The following is a 17,517-nucleotide window of genomic DNA, read 5'->3' on the forward strand; positions in this document are numbered from 1 at the left end:
ACACACACACACACATTGAAACGTTTTGTGGAAATATGTCTAGAGAGGTCAACAAAATCACAGGTGTGTTAATCTATTTTATTTTGTAATATATATATATATTAAATAGGGGATGTTGACAGGCTGAGGTCAAGGGCGTTGGATGGCTTATGATAAGGTCAAGAGGACATGAACCTGCAAACCATTCTGGCCATTTCCACAGTTTTCGTTATTCATTTCATTTTTAAGATCAGTGTTATCATTATGTAGGCTACTATTAGTGTAATTACAATTCATCAATACGAGCTTTAGAGAGAGAGAAAAAATGAGCTTTACAGATATGAGCTTCACAGAAAAAAAAACCTTTGTTTGGATGGATATACACAACCAGTGATGTGGTACATTGAATCCTCCACTCTACAACATCTCAGGCCTTTTCACATATGTAACGGTAGCTGAGAGTACACTCAGCATCATTCCATCTCCGGAGGCCTTGTTTGATAGTTGGATGTAATTGGCCACAGTCCTCTCCATTTAAGCGAATGTGCCAGTCATCCGGCTGACCCACGTCCCAATATCTGGTTGGAGAAAGAGGCAGTTTGACTTTGACAGAGGGGACAAGTGTATAACAAATCTAGTGCAGTGAGGATACACACAGAGTGAAGTGAGTGGTTATGATTGAAGGGCACAAGAAAGTTGGCAATTGGGCTATTAATTAGGAATAGTAGGAATTGTTATTAATGCAACTGTTTACATTTGATTCCATGGCAAAGCACCACTGTTTTTTCAACAACAACAACAAAAACTAAAATTAGTCATTCGTTTTTTTCTTTTTTTAAAACACACTGTATGTAGCCTTTGGGACTTTGGGGTTTTGTACTTTACACTCAAAAGATGACATGAAAGGTGAAGGTGTGAGAGATGTGGCATGGTTGGGAAAACACCTAGACTGGATTTTTACCTGTGTCTACAAGGGCAATTTGGCTATGCATGGTACACCCACAAATTGTTGAAAGAAAATGCTTAAAGGTAGACTAGCCTATATGTAATATTTTTAATAGTTACCTACCGGTAACCAGAATTCATGCTGCCTATTAACACATGTTGGGCTAAATGTATTTTCGACCACCATGAATTTCTAAGTATTAGGCCTAATTGTGACTGGGAAAAGTACATTTTCATACAAGGTGGATCTTCTCTGTGTCCGCCATTTAGGATTTCCAGAAATATATATCTAGCTGTAGAACTTGCGTAGTCAGACTAGTAAATACCGGTATTAACACATTACATGGTAAATATGAATGAAAAGATGATAATTGGGAATGGGCAGCGTAGTTTCCATGAGCAGTATAGTTGCAATGGCCACCTTTAACTCCATCATAACAGCAGGCGGTCTGAATATCGTCACAGTTGCTTTTTGTGAGCGTCTGTGTGGTAGCTAAAATTCACATTAGTGACCGAGGCAGGGAATGGGAATTAACAATGTTGTTGTAGGCTAACTTGTGAGGGTCAGTGACACAAACAAACATTGAGAAACATTACGTCACAAAAATCTACACTAGGCACAGCATCTTTTTCATCCCTTTACTTCCAGAGTTTTCAACCGTACTATTCAACATGTACTTACTTTGGCATTGACTTGTAATCTGTCCCATCAACCAAAGTCCAGTTGCCCTCCACCCCATGCTCCTCCAGCCCGATCCAGTACATGTGCTCTTCATCTGCAGCATGTGTAATGAACTCCTAAAAAGGATCACCGACCAAAGGTCTATCAAAGCTCAGTGGTGTACAAAACAGGCAAACAGATGGTGTATGAGAGAGTCAGACAGACAGACACTACATTCACACACAGGGAGACAGAACGGTTGATGAGCACACATAACTGTACACTCTGGACTTGTTCAAATTAGTGTGTACATTTGAGCAATTATTTGTGAGGTGAGGTTGTACGGCATCTTGTGTGGCATTTTGCAGTTGCAGTTTTGTGGGTTAAAACACTGCATGTATGAAAAAAGTATGGAAGCAATCAGGAAAAAGTAGTAACGATGCACTGCAAGAGCAAGGCACTGTTAACAATTTGAGTTAGGACAGACGGACAAGCTGTCTAAAAACCTTACCATCTCTTGTAAATTGTTGGGTACAAACAGCAGTGCTTTGCTCTCCTTGCACAGCTGCAGTGCCCTTTCCCAGTTGGCTATGTCATCAGACACATAGTAGCATCTCTCATCGAACGAATACCAGCCCTCATCACAATTGCCTGTATGTATGAAGAGAAAAGAAAACAATTCAATTAAAATCTCGATGGCGAGAATCATTTGTGTCTGTTTCACCAAAAATGTCACATCATGTGCCATTCATTCATTCCTTCATTCATTAATTAATTCATTCATTTGATCAAATCCACCTGCAAGGATACATAATGAGTATTCACCTTTAATTTATGCTCATTTAAACCATTCAAACAATATACCATAAGACGATCAAGCATATAATTAAAAAAAAAAACTTGCTCCCAACATGACCCCTGGCATTGACCTTCAAATGACGATTGAATGAATGAATGAATTAATGAATGAATGAAAACCCACGCATACCCACAGTACACTGATGTAGCTCACCTTGGTGTATGGAGACAATGTCTGTGTACAAGAGAGGGAAAAGAAACCAGAGTAATAGCAGTAATAGCAGTAATAGCAGTAATAGCAGTAATAGAAAAGAAACCAGAGTAATAGCATTCATTTGTGCATTCTGTGATCAGTCAATTTGATTACAGCAAAAAAAAGTCACAAAACACTCACCTTCACTTGGGTCATACGTACTATAATAGTCAGTGAATTCTGAAATGAGAGGATTTTCTCAATTAAAAATACCTAATCATTATTATTATATTGTTATAGGCTACATTATTAACACATTAGTTAATAAATAACAATGTATTAATTAATCAGAATTTAAACCAAGTAAAACAAGTACTGTAATAACATATACATGCATTTTAAATAAATGCATTTTATATACTACTTTTGACATTTACTGGACTTTGAAACGTGGAGCTTGAAAAAGTATTTTTTTTGTTCCTCAACCAAGGAACTTCATCAGTTTCTGGTTGGTGTGAGGGGAAACACGAAGGAGTACGTATTAATATGTGACCTTGCCTCCTCCACTTGCGCTTGTCTCCTCGTCCCGCCTCCTGGCCCCTCCTCCGTGGAGTAAACGATAAAGTTTCCCAACTGTCAGCGTAGCCACAACAACATTTGAGGGACTGTTTTTCATTCACCATCCCAATTGCAAATGAGAAAAAGACTCTACAATTGAGCTTTTGCAAGATATTGAAATATAATGCTGTTGTCAGTGATGTCATCATGACGAGAAGCAAGTGGAGGAGGCAAGTGGAGGAGGCAAGGTCGCATATTAAGACGCACTCATGGAGTAATACCTCTGTTGACCAAATGATTATGAATAGGGGTGTAAATAATCATCGCTGTATCGATGCATCGATCCTACGGCCAACGATCGAATCGAATCGTATTGTAGAGCATTCTTAAGTATAGAAAATAATTGAATCACTGACCCCTGCCCAATGTGCTAGCTCCATAACATAACAGAAGTGTGAAAGTAATTGGAAAAAATCGTATCGAATCGAATTGAATCGCACGTATAGTGGGGCATTCTTAACTATTGTAAATAATCGAATCGCTGCCTTACGATATCAATATCGAATCGTATCATCATGGAAGCTGTGATTTACACCCCTAAGCCCTGAAGCTACGTTCACACACAATGCTGCTTACTAGCTTCTCGCTTGCTCGCCTACTTGCCACTCTCTCATGGAACGTTCGCTAAACGCTCCCGCGGCTTTAACTGCCAATGCACAGGCAAGAAGTACCGAACTCTGCATTCCAATTGGTTACTCGCTTACTCGCCTCGCTCGAAGTTAAAATATTTTCAACTCTGTGGGATCCGCCCACATCGCATCGCTTGTTCACCACTCGCCTACTCACCTCCTTTGTGTTGTTGGAACACATAGACATTCTATTGACTTCATTCGCTGAGCGAGTAACTAGCAGCGTTGTGTGTGAACGTAGTTTAATTATGAAGCTGTCTCTTTTAATGACCAAGCCCTCATCACCTGCATCCCCTAAGCACAGAGCCCATGGTATAACCTTTCTGTCACCATAATTGTAATGGCTGTGTTTTAATCTGTAACTTAATTAAGGCTGTCGGTACTGTCATAGCAATGTTGTCATGATGTAGTTGAGTATTTTCAGCAAATAGTGAATAGGCCCGTCGGCGACCCCATCTACAGTAAGGGCAGTGGTGTAGTCTACTTTTTTTATGGCAGGTATACATATATTTGAACATTTTTTGAAGTAGGTATACTGTATATATTTGGGCTATTCAAAACAATGGATAAATCAATTTTAAGTGGGTATACTGAAATGCCTGAAATTTAGAAGTGGGTATACTCCGTATACCCGAGTTCTACGTAGACTACACCACTGAGTAAGGGGCTACCGAGCTCAGACTCCCAACCTACCAGTCAGCACTCTTCGGTTCATGCGTGGGATGCACATCCCAATACCGCTGAGCTTTAGGTCCGGACCGATAGCTCAGTGCTACAGATACTGCATGAGGCTTCGGGAGGGAGGATTAACTCTGCTAGTTAGCATCCGTATACATGAGCAGTCATCTCTACAGCATGACTCTCACCGTGGAATGTGACTCTTCTGCAGAGGCCGACTTTCCATTAGGCAAATAGGCAATTGCCTAGGGCCCCGCCCAAATCTGTCCTCCATAGGGGCCCCAACTGTCACACCAGTTGCCGTAAACACACAAAAAAGTAGGATTTGCCACTTATGCAGTCGAAGTTATCGTAGATATATGACTCAAAACACTTAAATAGCACCAAAACCCATAATTTAATGTCTGTATAATGACTTAAAAGAGCCCCATGTTGATATTTCGCCTAAGGCCCCAAAATGACTAGATCCGCCCCTGATCTTCTGTCATGTGGAGACTAGGTATGTATAACCAAATACTATCAATATGGGCCAAGATACGATACCTCCCCCCCTCCCCAAAAAAAAAAAAAAACAGACACTGATGAAGCTTCTCAGCTGAAGAATAAAACACCTTCAAGAGAAAGTCTTGTTGTTTACAACTTACCGGTAACTCTTTTATTTAACTTAACTGACCTTCGTGGTGGTGGGTCTTGGTGGTGGCGGAACTCCTCACAGTTGTGAGATAAATTTTAACATCCTCAATACCTTGGCTCAACTGGGAGACTAAGGCAATCCCCAGCGGTAAAGACAGAAAATGTAAAGCAAAATGAGTATGGATATGTTCATGGACGCTGTGATATAGTGCCATGTGTGGTGCTGAATGGATGTATTATTGAATTTTCACCATAGATATGCAGGCCTACATTTAATTCCTGTGATCATCATGAGGATGAGGAGCAGGAGAAGTAACAAGCCATAAAGGATGTATGCCAATTTGTTCTGTCCACCTGAGAGAGAGAGAGAAAGAGAGAGAGAGAGAGAGAGAGAGAGAGAGAGAGAGAGAGAGAGAGAGAGAGAGATGTAACGTTCAGTATGTTCCATTCAGTATGTTCCATCCATTTGTTGTAGCTGTCAATCAGTTGTTGATCTAGTTGAGCTTGCTATAGCTCATTTACCTTTTATAAGGTATTGTTATAGAAAGGTACTTCTTTTTTGTACTTTTGCAAGACAAACTATTTTACTGCTCAATTCCAAAGGGTCATAATTGCTTAAAATACATCTGATTATTCCTCAAATAACTCTCCATTTCTGTCACCTGTTCATACTAGGCCTACCACCCATTTATAACCAGAGAAATGGGAAATGTCAGAATATGTGAATAATCCAAACCACAAATAGACCACTTACCTTTTAAAAGAACCACTTTGGGGGAGTGATGGATATTCTCTGTATCCGATGAAGTGAATCGATCATAGCCTGCGCTTTCCATCACTAAATAAATAAGATATAAAAATGTCATTGCCGTACTTGAATCACAGGATAAATATGTTCTTTGCATAATTTTCACACTTCTAACATGGGTGAAAAATTATTATTTTTTTGTTCATTTCTCATTTTATACATTGGGCTAGATCAAATGATCAAATGGGATAATCTCAGTCGAACATGGCATCATGTTTGCCTAATATATAATGCTAACAATTTGACCTGACAAAGAATGGCAACATTGTTGAATAAAACAGTGATTAAAGGGACAAACTTGTAATGGAATGGACAAAATGTTGAACATCAACATGAAGATATTGCCGCTTCTTGAAGATGTTACAATGTCTTTTAAAACTGTGCTCATTTTTTTATTATTATTTAACAAATTAGATTTAAAGCATATTCATTATCCAAACACAAAAAACATTACGTAATATTGCAACAAGAGTAGGTAGAGCGGTGTGAGTCTCCCTCAAAATCAACTGGTGCTCTTGGAGGGTGCAATGTAGAAAGAAAAAAGGAGGAAAAAATCCTTCGTCCAGGCAGTTGATTTAAAAAGTCCAAAACAATCTTTATTCAGTGGGCTAGACATTAAAAATCACCAATGCCTATCAACCCCACGGCCTTCTTCGGGGTGTTTGTAGTTCACACGTCAGATTATTCAGTGTGATCCAACCTTAATATAAAAACAATTTTTAATTGTATTTCTATGAGCTTCCAAATTATTTAGCGAACAATTGGTAGAATAAAGTGAACAGATTGTTTTTAAATCGTCATACCACACTAAACATCAATCATCTTCAACATCTTTACTGTAACTAAATCACAAAGGATTTTACCTGAATATGCAGACAGTCTGTTCACCCTTCTGTCGTGTTGGTTTTAACAGCAGACGTGAATCAATATTGCCCTTCTGTCCCTCTTCCCAAACAACTCTCTTCCACATAACTGCACACATGGGTGTAGTACGGGAAAATAGGGCACTCTTCAGTGGCATGACTGATGTCTAAGAATAAAGACAGCATAAAATGCAAAAGTCATGACAATCTGTTGATATTCTGTCGCTTTATCTGCTTCCATGCTTACTTATTCTGCCAATGATGACATTCACAAATAGCACAACAACTTGTAGGGAGGTTCAAACAAACAAAAACACACACACACACACACACACACACACACACACACACACACACACACACACACACACGCACTGAACTTAATTCAGTTATGCAAACATATTTGAGAGATCATTAAATTAAAATATATTAGGAATTGTGTAGGTAATACAATCAATGGTAGATTACAGCTGCTCTCTGAAAATGGTTTTTGATGTCCCCCATCTTATCTATGTAGGTCATTCACAGATCATTCACGTAAGGAGTTTAGATAGTTTAGGCTATGCAACCCTTTCCCCCCTGTCGTGCCGAAAGCGAGTCCCTGCCAGAACACAAGTGCCCTCATTGAAACCAATGACATTTTTTGAGAGAAAATTTTACTATTTTTTGCAGAATGAATTACATAATTTATGAACTAAAAATATGCTATATATACTCGTCCTCCACTTAATATGAGCTATTTAAATGAAACCGTAAAATTTGTTATGACAATTCTTCGATTCTTTTAGGGAAATAATACTGAAATTGTAATCAGCTCTTTGTAATACTTCCAGAAGGAATGTAGATGCTTTATTGATAGGCTTTCCATCTTAAATTGTGTCGGATTTGTCTGCAAAAATGGGTAAAAAATATCTGAAAAATTGGTCATTGGTTTCCATTGGTTTCAATGAGGGCACTCGTGTTCTGGCAGGGACTCGCTTTTCGGCACGACACCCCCTTGCCTCATGCACTGCTGGACTTTTTAACTAACAGAACCAGGTGAGGGTAAATGGGGTACTATCTGACAAAATGACATCCTCCACAGGATCGCCCCAGGGATGCGTTTTGTCTCCTCTGCTCTATATTCTGTATACTAATGACTGTCGTAGCCAACACGCAAACCGACACATACTGAAATTTGCAGATGACTCCATCATCCTCAGCCTTCTCCAGGGGAACGAAACAGATCATGGTCCCATCTTAGATGATGTTATTGCCTGGTGTGATAGTTCTCACCTGCACCTGAATGTCTCAAAAACCAAAGATATGATCATTGACTTCAGGCGTAAAACCCTCCCTGCTCTGACTACTACCATTAAAGGGCAGGCTGTGGATGTGGTAGATTCCTATAAGTACCTGGGTAGTTTTATTGATACTAAATTAAATTTTAACATCAACACAGAAAATATTTGCAAAAAGAGCCAACAACGTCTGTTTTGTTTACGCAAGCTGGCCAAATTTAATGTTGACAAAACCATGATGACACTCTTTTATAGGTCCTACATTGAGTCGGTTTTATCTTTTTCTATTTGCTGTTGGTTTAATAACCTCAGTGTGAAAGCGAAAAACACCCTTGCCAAAATCGTGAAGGTCAGTGGCAAAATTATAGGTGCCCAGCAAAGCAGCCTCGCTGACCTGTATAAAAAAAAGCCACTTTGAGGAAGGCTGAGTCCATTTTATCTGTTACTGCCGACCCCCTCCACTCTGAATTTCAGCTACTTCCATCTGGCTCACGCTTTAGGTTCCCATCAGTCAACACCAACAGATTTAGGCTTTCATTTATCCCTAGTGCCATCTCCATTTTAAATTCACATCCCCACTGATTGATTTCTTGACCTGATCCTTGGCGTTGTTTATGGTATTTTATTGTATGATGTTCTCATTTTATTTATTCATGATGTGTTTTTATTATGGCCATTTTAACCTTTTATTGACCAGTGCACTTTATGTCTGTCCTGTGGTATGTTGTTTTTGCTGGTATGTTGTGCTTATGTCTTGCTGAACACCTAATCGCCCCTTCTGGGGACAATAAAGTTGAAACATTGAAGTTGACCACCAGTAGCACATGCACTGGAATAGTCACTGAGAGCGCTATCTCGGTCATTTCGTGAAGTTTTCACGAAAAAAATGGGGAAATTAACTTTAAACTTCGTGGTGCATTCACGTTATTGCCCGTTTTTCGTGGTTGGGCAACGCTTCCGCTGCCTATTCATTTGAATTGCCCGACTGCTAACTAACCCTAACCCTAACCCCAGTGATGTTCAAAAGAACGCGTTCATAGAACACGCTCCTTTTTTCGTGAACGTTGAACTGAACGCAACACATTTTTTAATAAGGAACTTGAACGTGAATTAGTTCACATTACGTGTCATGAACGGCAGACATCACTGTAAATGAACGTTGGGATTTGTTTTCCATTGAAAGCTGAGTGACATCTGTTTTCTCTTTTGAAACGCAACGAGAGAAAGTTCCCCCCTTCTCTCTCTCTCGCTGGTGCCGCTTGTATCATCAGTGAGAATTTCTTTTGACATCTGTGTGCGCAATGCATTGTGGGCAGCGTAGTGTCCGGCTGAGAATAGTTGAATAACATAGGCTTAGTTATTGCTGCTTACGCACGACATTACCCATGATGAATTGCGGCAGAGAGAGAGAGAGCGCGAGAGAGCGAGAAGCAGACAGACCAAGCGCTGCATTTAAAAAAATGGTTCGTGGTGGAAGGGATGGCACGGAGACAGACACTGATTATCCTTATGAACATTTAAACCACCTGCGCAGCAAAAACAGTAAGGACATCCGCTGTAACATGATCTCCAAAAATTCCGTGCTCTTGGACATGGATGTTAAGGGCACAAAATCCGTGTCCAGGAGCACGGATTTTGCCAAAATTCCGTGCTCCTGGACACGGAATTGTTTTCCGTGCTCCTGGGCACGGAATTGTTTTCTGGACACAGAGAAGAGCTCTCTCTGTAGGCTACTCCCACAGCTCTGTTTCCACAGTCAGGATTCTCAGGATTTTTCTAATTTCAAATATTTTTTCTTAAAAAAAAACATTTCCTACTGACAGGTTAGGGTTAGGGATTGTTTTGGTCTGGGCACAGCTAGTTTTCTTTCATTCATTATATGAATTTGATAGCCTAGCAACCAACTGGAAAAGGTATTTCTCAAAAATATGTCTTTAATGACAGGTTAAGGTTAGGGAATGCTCCTGGACACGGATTTTGTGTCCTTAACATCCGTGTCCAGGAACACGGAATTTTGGAGATCAGGCTGTCCACAACGTCCTGTTCGAATTTGAAACGGCACATTGAGTGTTAAAACATCCATTCGGTGTGAATGCATTTGCACCCTCGAGGGTCATAAGGGAGGAAAAGGAGACCCCTACCAAGCCCAAACATAAAAAATGACACTGCCAGCAGCCTCCGAGAGGTCCGTGATGGTCTCACAGGTGCAGGAAGATCAACGGATTATCGACTACTACATTGAAGAAGATGTACAACCTCTAAACAAAAAAAATCACTGTATCACACATATGTTATAAGTGTGTTATATAAGATACACAGTTTCCTTAAAAATATATAGGCATATGTGTGCATTTGACTTTTGCCTTCATTAGGTCTACCTTCATTCAAGAGTTTTGCTCATATAAATTAATTCATACACAAACAGATAGGCTATATATAAACTTATATATACATATTTCATATATATTATTTATTTATTTATTTATTTATTGAAATGCTAGTAGACTTCATTGCACTAGGCTAGAACTGGTCTACCTTGTCTGTACTGCATGCTGCAAGTTTCATCACCTGGTATGAAACCCACAATTGCAGTGTCATGAGCAAATGTCTAGTCAGTTTCAAAGAATGTATGATTTCTAGCTCGTGGTGTGAAAAAAGTATTTATTTGAATATCTCACGAAAAAAGTGAAAATGAACTGAACTTTGAACTAGTTCACAATTAAAATTGTGAACTTTGAACGTGAACTGTTCACTTTGAGCATCTATGAACTGAACTTGAACTAGGCCTAGTTCAGAAAATCTGTGAAGTGGCACAACACTGCTTAACCCTAACCCTGTCAGCCCCCCCCCCCCCCTCCTAATAGCCTACAATTTATTTGACAACTTTAATCAAAGTTACGGTCAGAAGTGTATCAGCGGTGTTTTAAATCGAGAGGTTATCAGCTGTGTTTTAAATCGAGAGGTGGCCGTTTCTGTCAGCACCCCCTCCCCGCCCCTGCAGATGCTTGGATAACCATAGCAACAACACGAGCTGAAAATACAGACAGAGAGCGCCTGTGCAGAAATACGCTTTGTCGAGTTTGTGTCAATGCAATGTCGGTGTAGTTTTCAAATGCAAACGCATGCATATCGTAAATCAACTACGAGGCTCAAATCGTAAATTCAAATGCAAACGCATGCATATCGTAAATCAACCACGAGGCTCAAATCGTAAGAGTCGCTAGGCAGCGAGTCGCTAGGCAGCAGTCGGGCAATTCAAATGAATAGGCAGCGGAAGCGTTGCCCAACCACGAAAAACGGGCAATAACGTGAATGCACCACGAAGTTTAAAGTTAATTTCCCCATTTTTTTTGTGAAAACTTCACGAAATGACCGAGATACGGTTGCATTGCCTATGTTGTGTCTTGTGTAGGCCTAGCCCCCCCCCCATGTTAATGAGCCATGATTTTCCCCTTTTTAATTATTTTTCTATATTCCTGCGTCAAAATGACCCGAACACCTTCCTTGAACACCTTAAGGGTTAATAAGAAAAAAAATCAACTCTGCCAAACACAATCCTATGTTGGGAAGTCTAGTTCTACCTCCACGTCGTTTGGAAGCGCTGTCTTTCACGTCACGTTACAGGAGGTGCGAAAGACTTTCTAGCGCTACCCTACGTCATATCCGCAATCTCACCAATCTTTCAGAAATTGAAGATGGCTTCTCTCGGACGCTTGTCTCGGGCTGTGGTCCGAGCTCCCCTGGCCCAAACCCGTCAACATTCAGCAGCGGCACATGGAGATTCCCGTAAGTTTACAGAGAGGCATGCTAAAATATAGCATGTTTCAACCAATCGGAGAAAACTTAAACGGGAACGTTACTTTGCAGCGGTGACCTTGTCAGCCAGTGGCGTTGTTCGCCTAGGCTAACGACCGAAGCTCTGCCCAATATTGTTTCTGGTAGCGATAATTACTGAACGTTGCCAACACAGTGTGTCACACGAGATATATTGTAACCGAATAAAGCGAATGTAAAGATCCATCTTATGAATGTCAAAACAATGAAGATCTGAGTTGCGTCCTGTTCAGCCAACGACGCTATCCGCCAAGCTAGGTTAGCATAGGAACTACTTATAGCTTGCTAGGTTGAAAACCCTAGACCCGAAATGATCCGCAACAACAGGGAAGTGATCTCGCGTAGTCTACCATGCTTATGTTTTGATGATGTAGGCCTAATCATGGTGGTAGCAAGTCATTTTTGGTAGCAGTGGAAGTTCATGGGATGTAGGTACGATGACCTGGTTACCCTGCTTGTGAAGGTTTGTCAAAACGAGTCGCATGTTCTGTCAGTGACTTGTGATTTGTGTTATGGCAAACTACAACGTATGAGTAGAGCTAGTCTTGTACGTCCAGGAGGGTTACTAACGCTATTTAATGTTTGCGTTTCTATTTCTTGCGTGTGTGTTTATTTGTTACACTCTTTCCATCAATGTGTGTATCCCTAGCTCCCTCCAGACTGTGGAAGATCCTGACCTTCACGGTGGCGTTCCCCGGAGTGGCAGTGTGCGGGCTGAACACTTACCTGAAGATGCAGCACCACCACCACGAGCAACCAGAGTTCATCGCCTACAGTCACCTGCGCATCCGCAGCAAGGTGAGACCCCGCAACTCAACTATTTATTTATTTATTTATTGACGGGTGTGAAAAACCTGACAGGATGTCATCATAGCAGAATTATTTTACTGACCAAATACACTGTTTTCTAGAAACAAGTTAACTCTTAGATGTTGACATCTTCTAACAAATAGTGTAGCCTACACGTGATGCAATTTATTACATATATGCAGTATATTATATCATTGCCATGTTCAAAGTTTGCCCGGCCTAACTGCACTCAATGACGTGACCGTTCACTGTCGCTGTTCATTTGTTTGTTGCAGCGCTTCCCCTGGGGTGACGGAGTGAAGAGTTTTTTCCACAACTCTGAACTGAATGCTCTGCCAGACGGGTATGAGGAGCATGAGGAATAAAGAGTAATCGGGAGTCTTCACCTGAGCAACATCTCCCGTGATAGCTTGGGACCACCGTCCCCCTCTCCTCAACTCTTACAGACTACATCAGCCGTGGACCACACTCCTTCTTATCAGTTTACTTCAAATATCTGTTCCAACTTAAAAAAAACTTTCATTACCTCGCGCACTCTCTGTTACAGAAGAGTCGACCAAGCGGAAATAGTTACATCTGGACCATCTTGACATATTGTGAGCTTAAAACATGTTAAATAAACATATTTAAAAGTACCAAAATTCAAATGTGTAGTTCATTATTTGAACAGTTTACTTTAGCTGTGTAAAGACATGCTACTGATATTTTTTTTTTTTGGGAAATGACCACACTCTAATATCACAATATATTCCCCGTTATAGGATAACCATATGCAAACAAACTTATTCACCTGGTTCATTTAGATTTTATTTCAAGTTTAAATGTGCAGACGTTTTTTTTTTCTTTTCGTCCCATTTGAGGAGGTAACAGTTTTCTAACATGGGACAGGCTGCCATTTTGTTCTGATGGGGATGGACATCACATGCATATAATGTTCTATTTATAGCCATGTAATTCAAGCACCACCTATACATAGATGCACTAACATTCAAAAGTGCCCAACGAATTGTTAATTTCCAAGGTAGGTGACCTTGGCTTATGGCGGTTGATTTATGGGCCTTTTTTCTTACCTGAAGGAATTATGGGAACATACTTGGAGGCAAAACAACATTGGTTGGGGAAAAAAAATACATATCATTAAAGTAAAGAGAAACTATAGACCTTCCTCGATATTTCCAGTGGTAAAGGTGGCTAAACACAACCATGCCTGTGACATGGCATACTTGCACTTGGCTTTTGGGTTCTGAGTTTTTTGTTGTTGTTGTGATCTCACGATCGCAATGTTCTCCCCAGTGTTATTTAGTAGACCAGGAAAAGGAAAGCCTTGAGCCACAGAAAAGTGAAAAGACTATTTGCTCCTGAGAAGCACACCTCAGTTGGAAGGCTGTTCATAGAGTCATTATAGGAGGCGTCAGCGAAGCAATCCACTGCAACTTTGTCACACATGCAGATGAACATGTCGCAGTCCCTGTTGCTGGCTGCCATGATGGTGAGGGCGAGAAAGAAAGCAAGGGGGGAAAAAACAGTGGCTTAATACCTTGGTCATAGGCTACATGCCACAAACTGCATTTTATACACATTAATTAGAATCTATTAACCGTACAGTCAAATTTAACCCTTACACATTTGTAAAACAAATTCAAATAAGTTAAGTGTAGAAATGCCTGGTCCTTACATAGGCATGTTATATTTTTGTCGTCATTGCATTCAAATTCGTAGAAGTTGAAGTAGGGGCTGTCAAAAAACGAGTCACAGGACTCATAGTTTTGGGCTTCATCGTAGCACTCATCATGGGCTTGGCAGCACCTGAGAAGAAAATAAAATAAGTAATTCTGTGTTTATTGTCAGAGATCATGTAGATATGAAGGCTATACACAGGATATGCAACTGCAGTGATCTGTAAGCTGAGAGTGTGAAATCCAGCAAGTAAGACAAGGTAAGTAAGTACCTATCACACACACACACACACACACGCTCTCCCAGGGGGGACACACTCACAAATGTTCTCACTGGATATTAGGACTGTAACGATATTGTATCGAACCGAGAAATCGTGATACACAGAGTCACATTTGGCTCCCTATTCCAATGTATCCCCAAATACACGAGCACACTCTTCAAATATTATTACCCATTAGTGCAGAAAACAACCATATGATTTGCTGTGATAGTCTGTTTTCCTTAACTTCAGTGGAGATACATTTCAGAAATCGTGCAGGGCGTATCAAATTACTGCTAGGTCTGACAGTTATTTTCATTCGTGCTACGAACCGAATTGTGGGGGGGTTCGAGTGGGCGTGGGAGACGGGAGGGGGGGTTCGAACGAACCCCTCGAACCCCCCCTGGCTACAGGCCTGCTACATTTTCACATGATTTCACTGGACACACACACACACACACACACACAGTGCAGTATAGGACCTGTCCATCTGGTCCACGGCAGTGCCTCCTCCTCCAAGTCCAGCAAAAGACAAGATAAGTAAGTACCTATCACACACACACACACACACACAGTGCAGTATAGGACCTGTCCATCTGGTCCACGGCAGTGCCTCCTCCTCCAAGTCCACAGTAGCAGCCGTAGTCCCAGAAGTCCAGCAGAGGATTCCTGTCTGGCAGCTTGCACTGCACCATCTGCCTGAACTGCCGCAGCGCTCGACTCGGGTAGGCCACCACTTAGTAGGACAAGAAGGGGGAAAGAGAGCCTCCAACCACATGTGTCAAATGGCATCGTCAAGCATGCAAAAGTATTATGCTGCCCTTGACTCGGGTAGGCCACCACTTAGTAGGACAAGAAGGGGAGAAAGACAGCCTCCAACCACATGTGTCAAATGGCATCGTCAAGCATGCAAAAGTATTATGCTGCCCTTGACTCCTTGACTTGGGTAGGCCACCACTTAGTAGGACAAGAAGGGGGAAAGAGAGCCTCCAACCACATGCAGTGGTGTAGTCCACGTAGAACGCGGGTATACGGAGTATACCCACTTCTACATTTCAGGGATTTCAGTATACCCACTTAAAATTGATGGATCCATTATTTTGAATAGCACAAATATATACAGTATACCCACTTCAAAAAATGCTCAAATATACAGTATACCCACTTAAAAAATGCTCAAATATACAGTATACCCACCATAAAAAAGTAGACTACACCACTGACCACATGTGTCCAATGGCATCATCAAGCATGCAAAAGCATCATGCTGTCCTTGACTCCTCGACTTGAGTAAGCAATTAGTAAGGAGAAGGGGGAAGACTGGAGAGCCCCCAACCATATACAGCATAGAAAAAGATTATGGAGTTTTAAGGCAACTTTTACTTGTATCTCTCAATGCAGAGGAGTTAGTGTGAATGTAAGACAAAAACTGGATACTTACACTCAGGAAAGGAAAGGATCAAACACAAAGTGCAGAAGAAGTATCGCATGTCACTGTTGGGGAGAATCTGATGGTCAAATCACTTAGATTAAATAATAAAATCTTTAATGCTTTTATTTTGCTTGAATATTTATTTGTATGTTAACTACTTCTTTGTTTCCGTGTGCGCCTCAGGAATTAATGTTTGTTGCATCAGCTGATGGACATTAAAATGAAGTACTATTCCTAGATAGCTACGTAGGAATTATTTTGCTATAGTACACCATAGAAGGCACATTACAATATCAATAGTCACTGTAGAGAGTAGGATAGGCCTATAACTTTAAAATAAGGATTTACCATAAGACTGCTATTACCTCCCAAAAACCACATCGATTGTAAAGCTTTGGCAATCCATTGGGGGATTCTACCAAAGAACATTCAGAAATTTAAATCAGCCTACCTGTTCTCAGTTTCACAGTGCAAGTGATATTGCTCCGAACGCGGAATTGCGAAGTTGGACCAAAATTGATTGAACAAGAACAAAAGAAGGTTAAAGGCCTACTCTCACAATCCCTAATATGAGGTAAAATCGTATTTCACCGACTAGAGATACAATTGTATTGTGTGCAAATGCTAAACCTGAACATGTCCAGCTTTTCAGGTAAGCCTGCATTTGACAGCAGGCACTGTGTGAGTGCTACATTCTCTTCCTCATAGCCAAGCTCACCGCACACATGTTGAGGCCAGCTTGTGCTCCTGAAATGGCACGAAAAGCAAAGAAAAAGTTCCTTTAAGTTGATAAATACATTACTTATTGGTTTGGTGGCCATATACTATCTAGGGAAATATGAGGACATGTGTAAATATAATTGTGATAGCCTATATTTGGTGTGTAATGCAAAACATCACAGATTTAGCAGGGTTTTTTTCTTCTTCTTACAGAATGCCAGAAGTCTTCAAACAGCCAAACAAAAATCAGTCATAATCACAGAAAAGTGCAGATCATTCTTCAGGTTTTCGGAGTTGATAACAGCTTAACAGAATAACAGTGTTGGCATAACCAAGATAACTCCAACTGCAAACACAGGCCTTCCCTGCCTAAATGTAACATTTCATATCTTGATTGCACACACATACATACTCTAACTACTTATAGTGTAAATACACCACATTTATTTGGTTCACAACTATCACACACACTATATGAAACAACATGCATTCAATTCTGTCTTATTTCCAACAAATGCTGCACATTTTTAAACACCATAGGCTGTTGACCTCTGACACAACACACAGACACACATACACACACTCAAACAGACATAAACAGTCTCTTTGCTGTTTTACGTTAACTTTTGCCTTTTTGGGGGTTGGGGGAGTACTGAAAATTTCTGAAATGCATCATTGTACTTGTGCAATGTAAATT

General features: G+C 40.6%; 3 protein-coding genes across 5 annotated transcripts; 1 reads left to right on the forward strand and 2 right to left on the reverse strand.

The window, feature by feature from the left end:
* Positions 1–57: 57 nt before the first annotated feature.
* On the reverse strand, positions 58–7,067 carry LOC134445686 (hepatic lectin-like). Of its 3 annotated transcripts, none has more exons than XM_063194721.1 (10): positions 6,806–7,067; positions 6,397–6,456; positions 5,889–5,972; positions 5,405–5,488; positions 5,175–5,264; positions 2,778–2,816; positions 2,598–2,618; positions 2,097–2,236; positions 1,607–1,722; positions 58–557 (listed from the first exon to the last, which is right to left on the reverse strand). In XM_063194721.1, exons 3-10 carry the CDS (start codon positions 5,968–5,970, stop codon positions 407–409), a joined length of 723 nt encoding a protein of 240 aa, XP_063050791.1. In that variant the 5' UTR covers positions 5,971–5,972; positions 6,397–6,456; positions 6,806–7,067; the 3' UTR covers positions 58–406. The 3 variants fall into 3 exon arrangements, with proteins under 3 accessions (XP_063050791.1, XP_063050790.1, XP_063050789.1); XM_063194720.1 differs by having other exon boundaries at positions 6,397–6,642; XM_063194719.1 differs by lacking the exon at positions 6,397–6,456.
* Positions 7,068–11,752: 4,685 nt separating this feature from the next.
* Positions 11,753–13,370, forward strand: LOC134445689 (cytochrome c oxidase subunit 6A, mitochondrial). The gene is made up of 3 exons (XM_063194723.1): positions 11,753–11,871; positions 12,569–12,717; positions 13,005–13,370. The coding sequence occupies exons 1-3, from the start codon at positions 11,781–11,783 to the stop codon at positions 13,092–13,094; spliced, it is 330 nt and encodes a 109-aa protein (XP_063050793.1). The 5' UTR covers positions 11,753–11,780; the 3' UTR covers positions 13,095–13,370.
* LOC134445688 (phospholipase A2-like) lies at positions 13,003–15,665 on the reverse strand. Its single transcript, XM_063194722.1, has 3 exons — positions 15,257–15,665; positions 14,405–14,535; positions 13,003–14,207 (listed from the first exon to the last, which is right to left on the reverse strand). Exons 1-3 carry the CDS (start codon positions 15,361–15,363, stop codon positions 14,029–14,031), a joined length of 417 nt encoding a protein of 138 aa, XP_063050792.1. The 5' UTR covers positions 15,364–15,665; the 3' UTR covers positions 13,003–14,028.
* Between the last annotated feature and the right edge of the window lie 1,852 nt (positions 15,666–17,517).

Source organism: Engraulis encrasicolus, chromosome 3, assembly GCF_034702125.1.
Source record: "Engraulis encrasicolus isolate BLACKSEA-1 chromosome 3, IST_EnEncr_1.0, whole genome shotgun sequence".
Classification (NCBI taxonomy): Eukaryota; Metazoa; Chordata; class Actinopteri; order Clupeiformes; family Engraulidae; genus Engraulis; species Engraulis encrasicolus.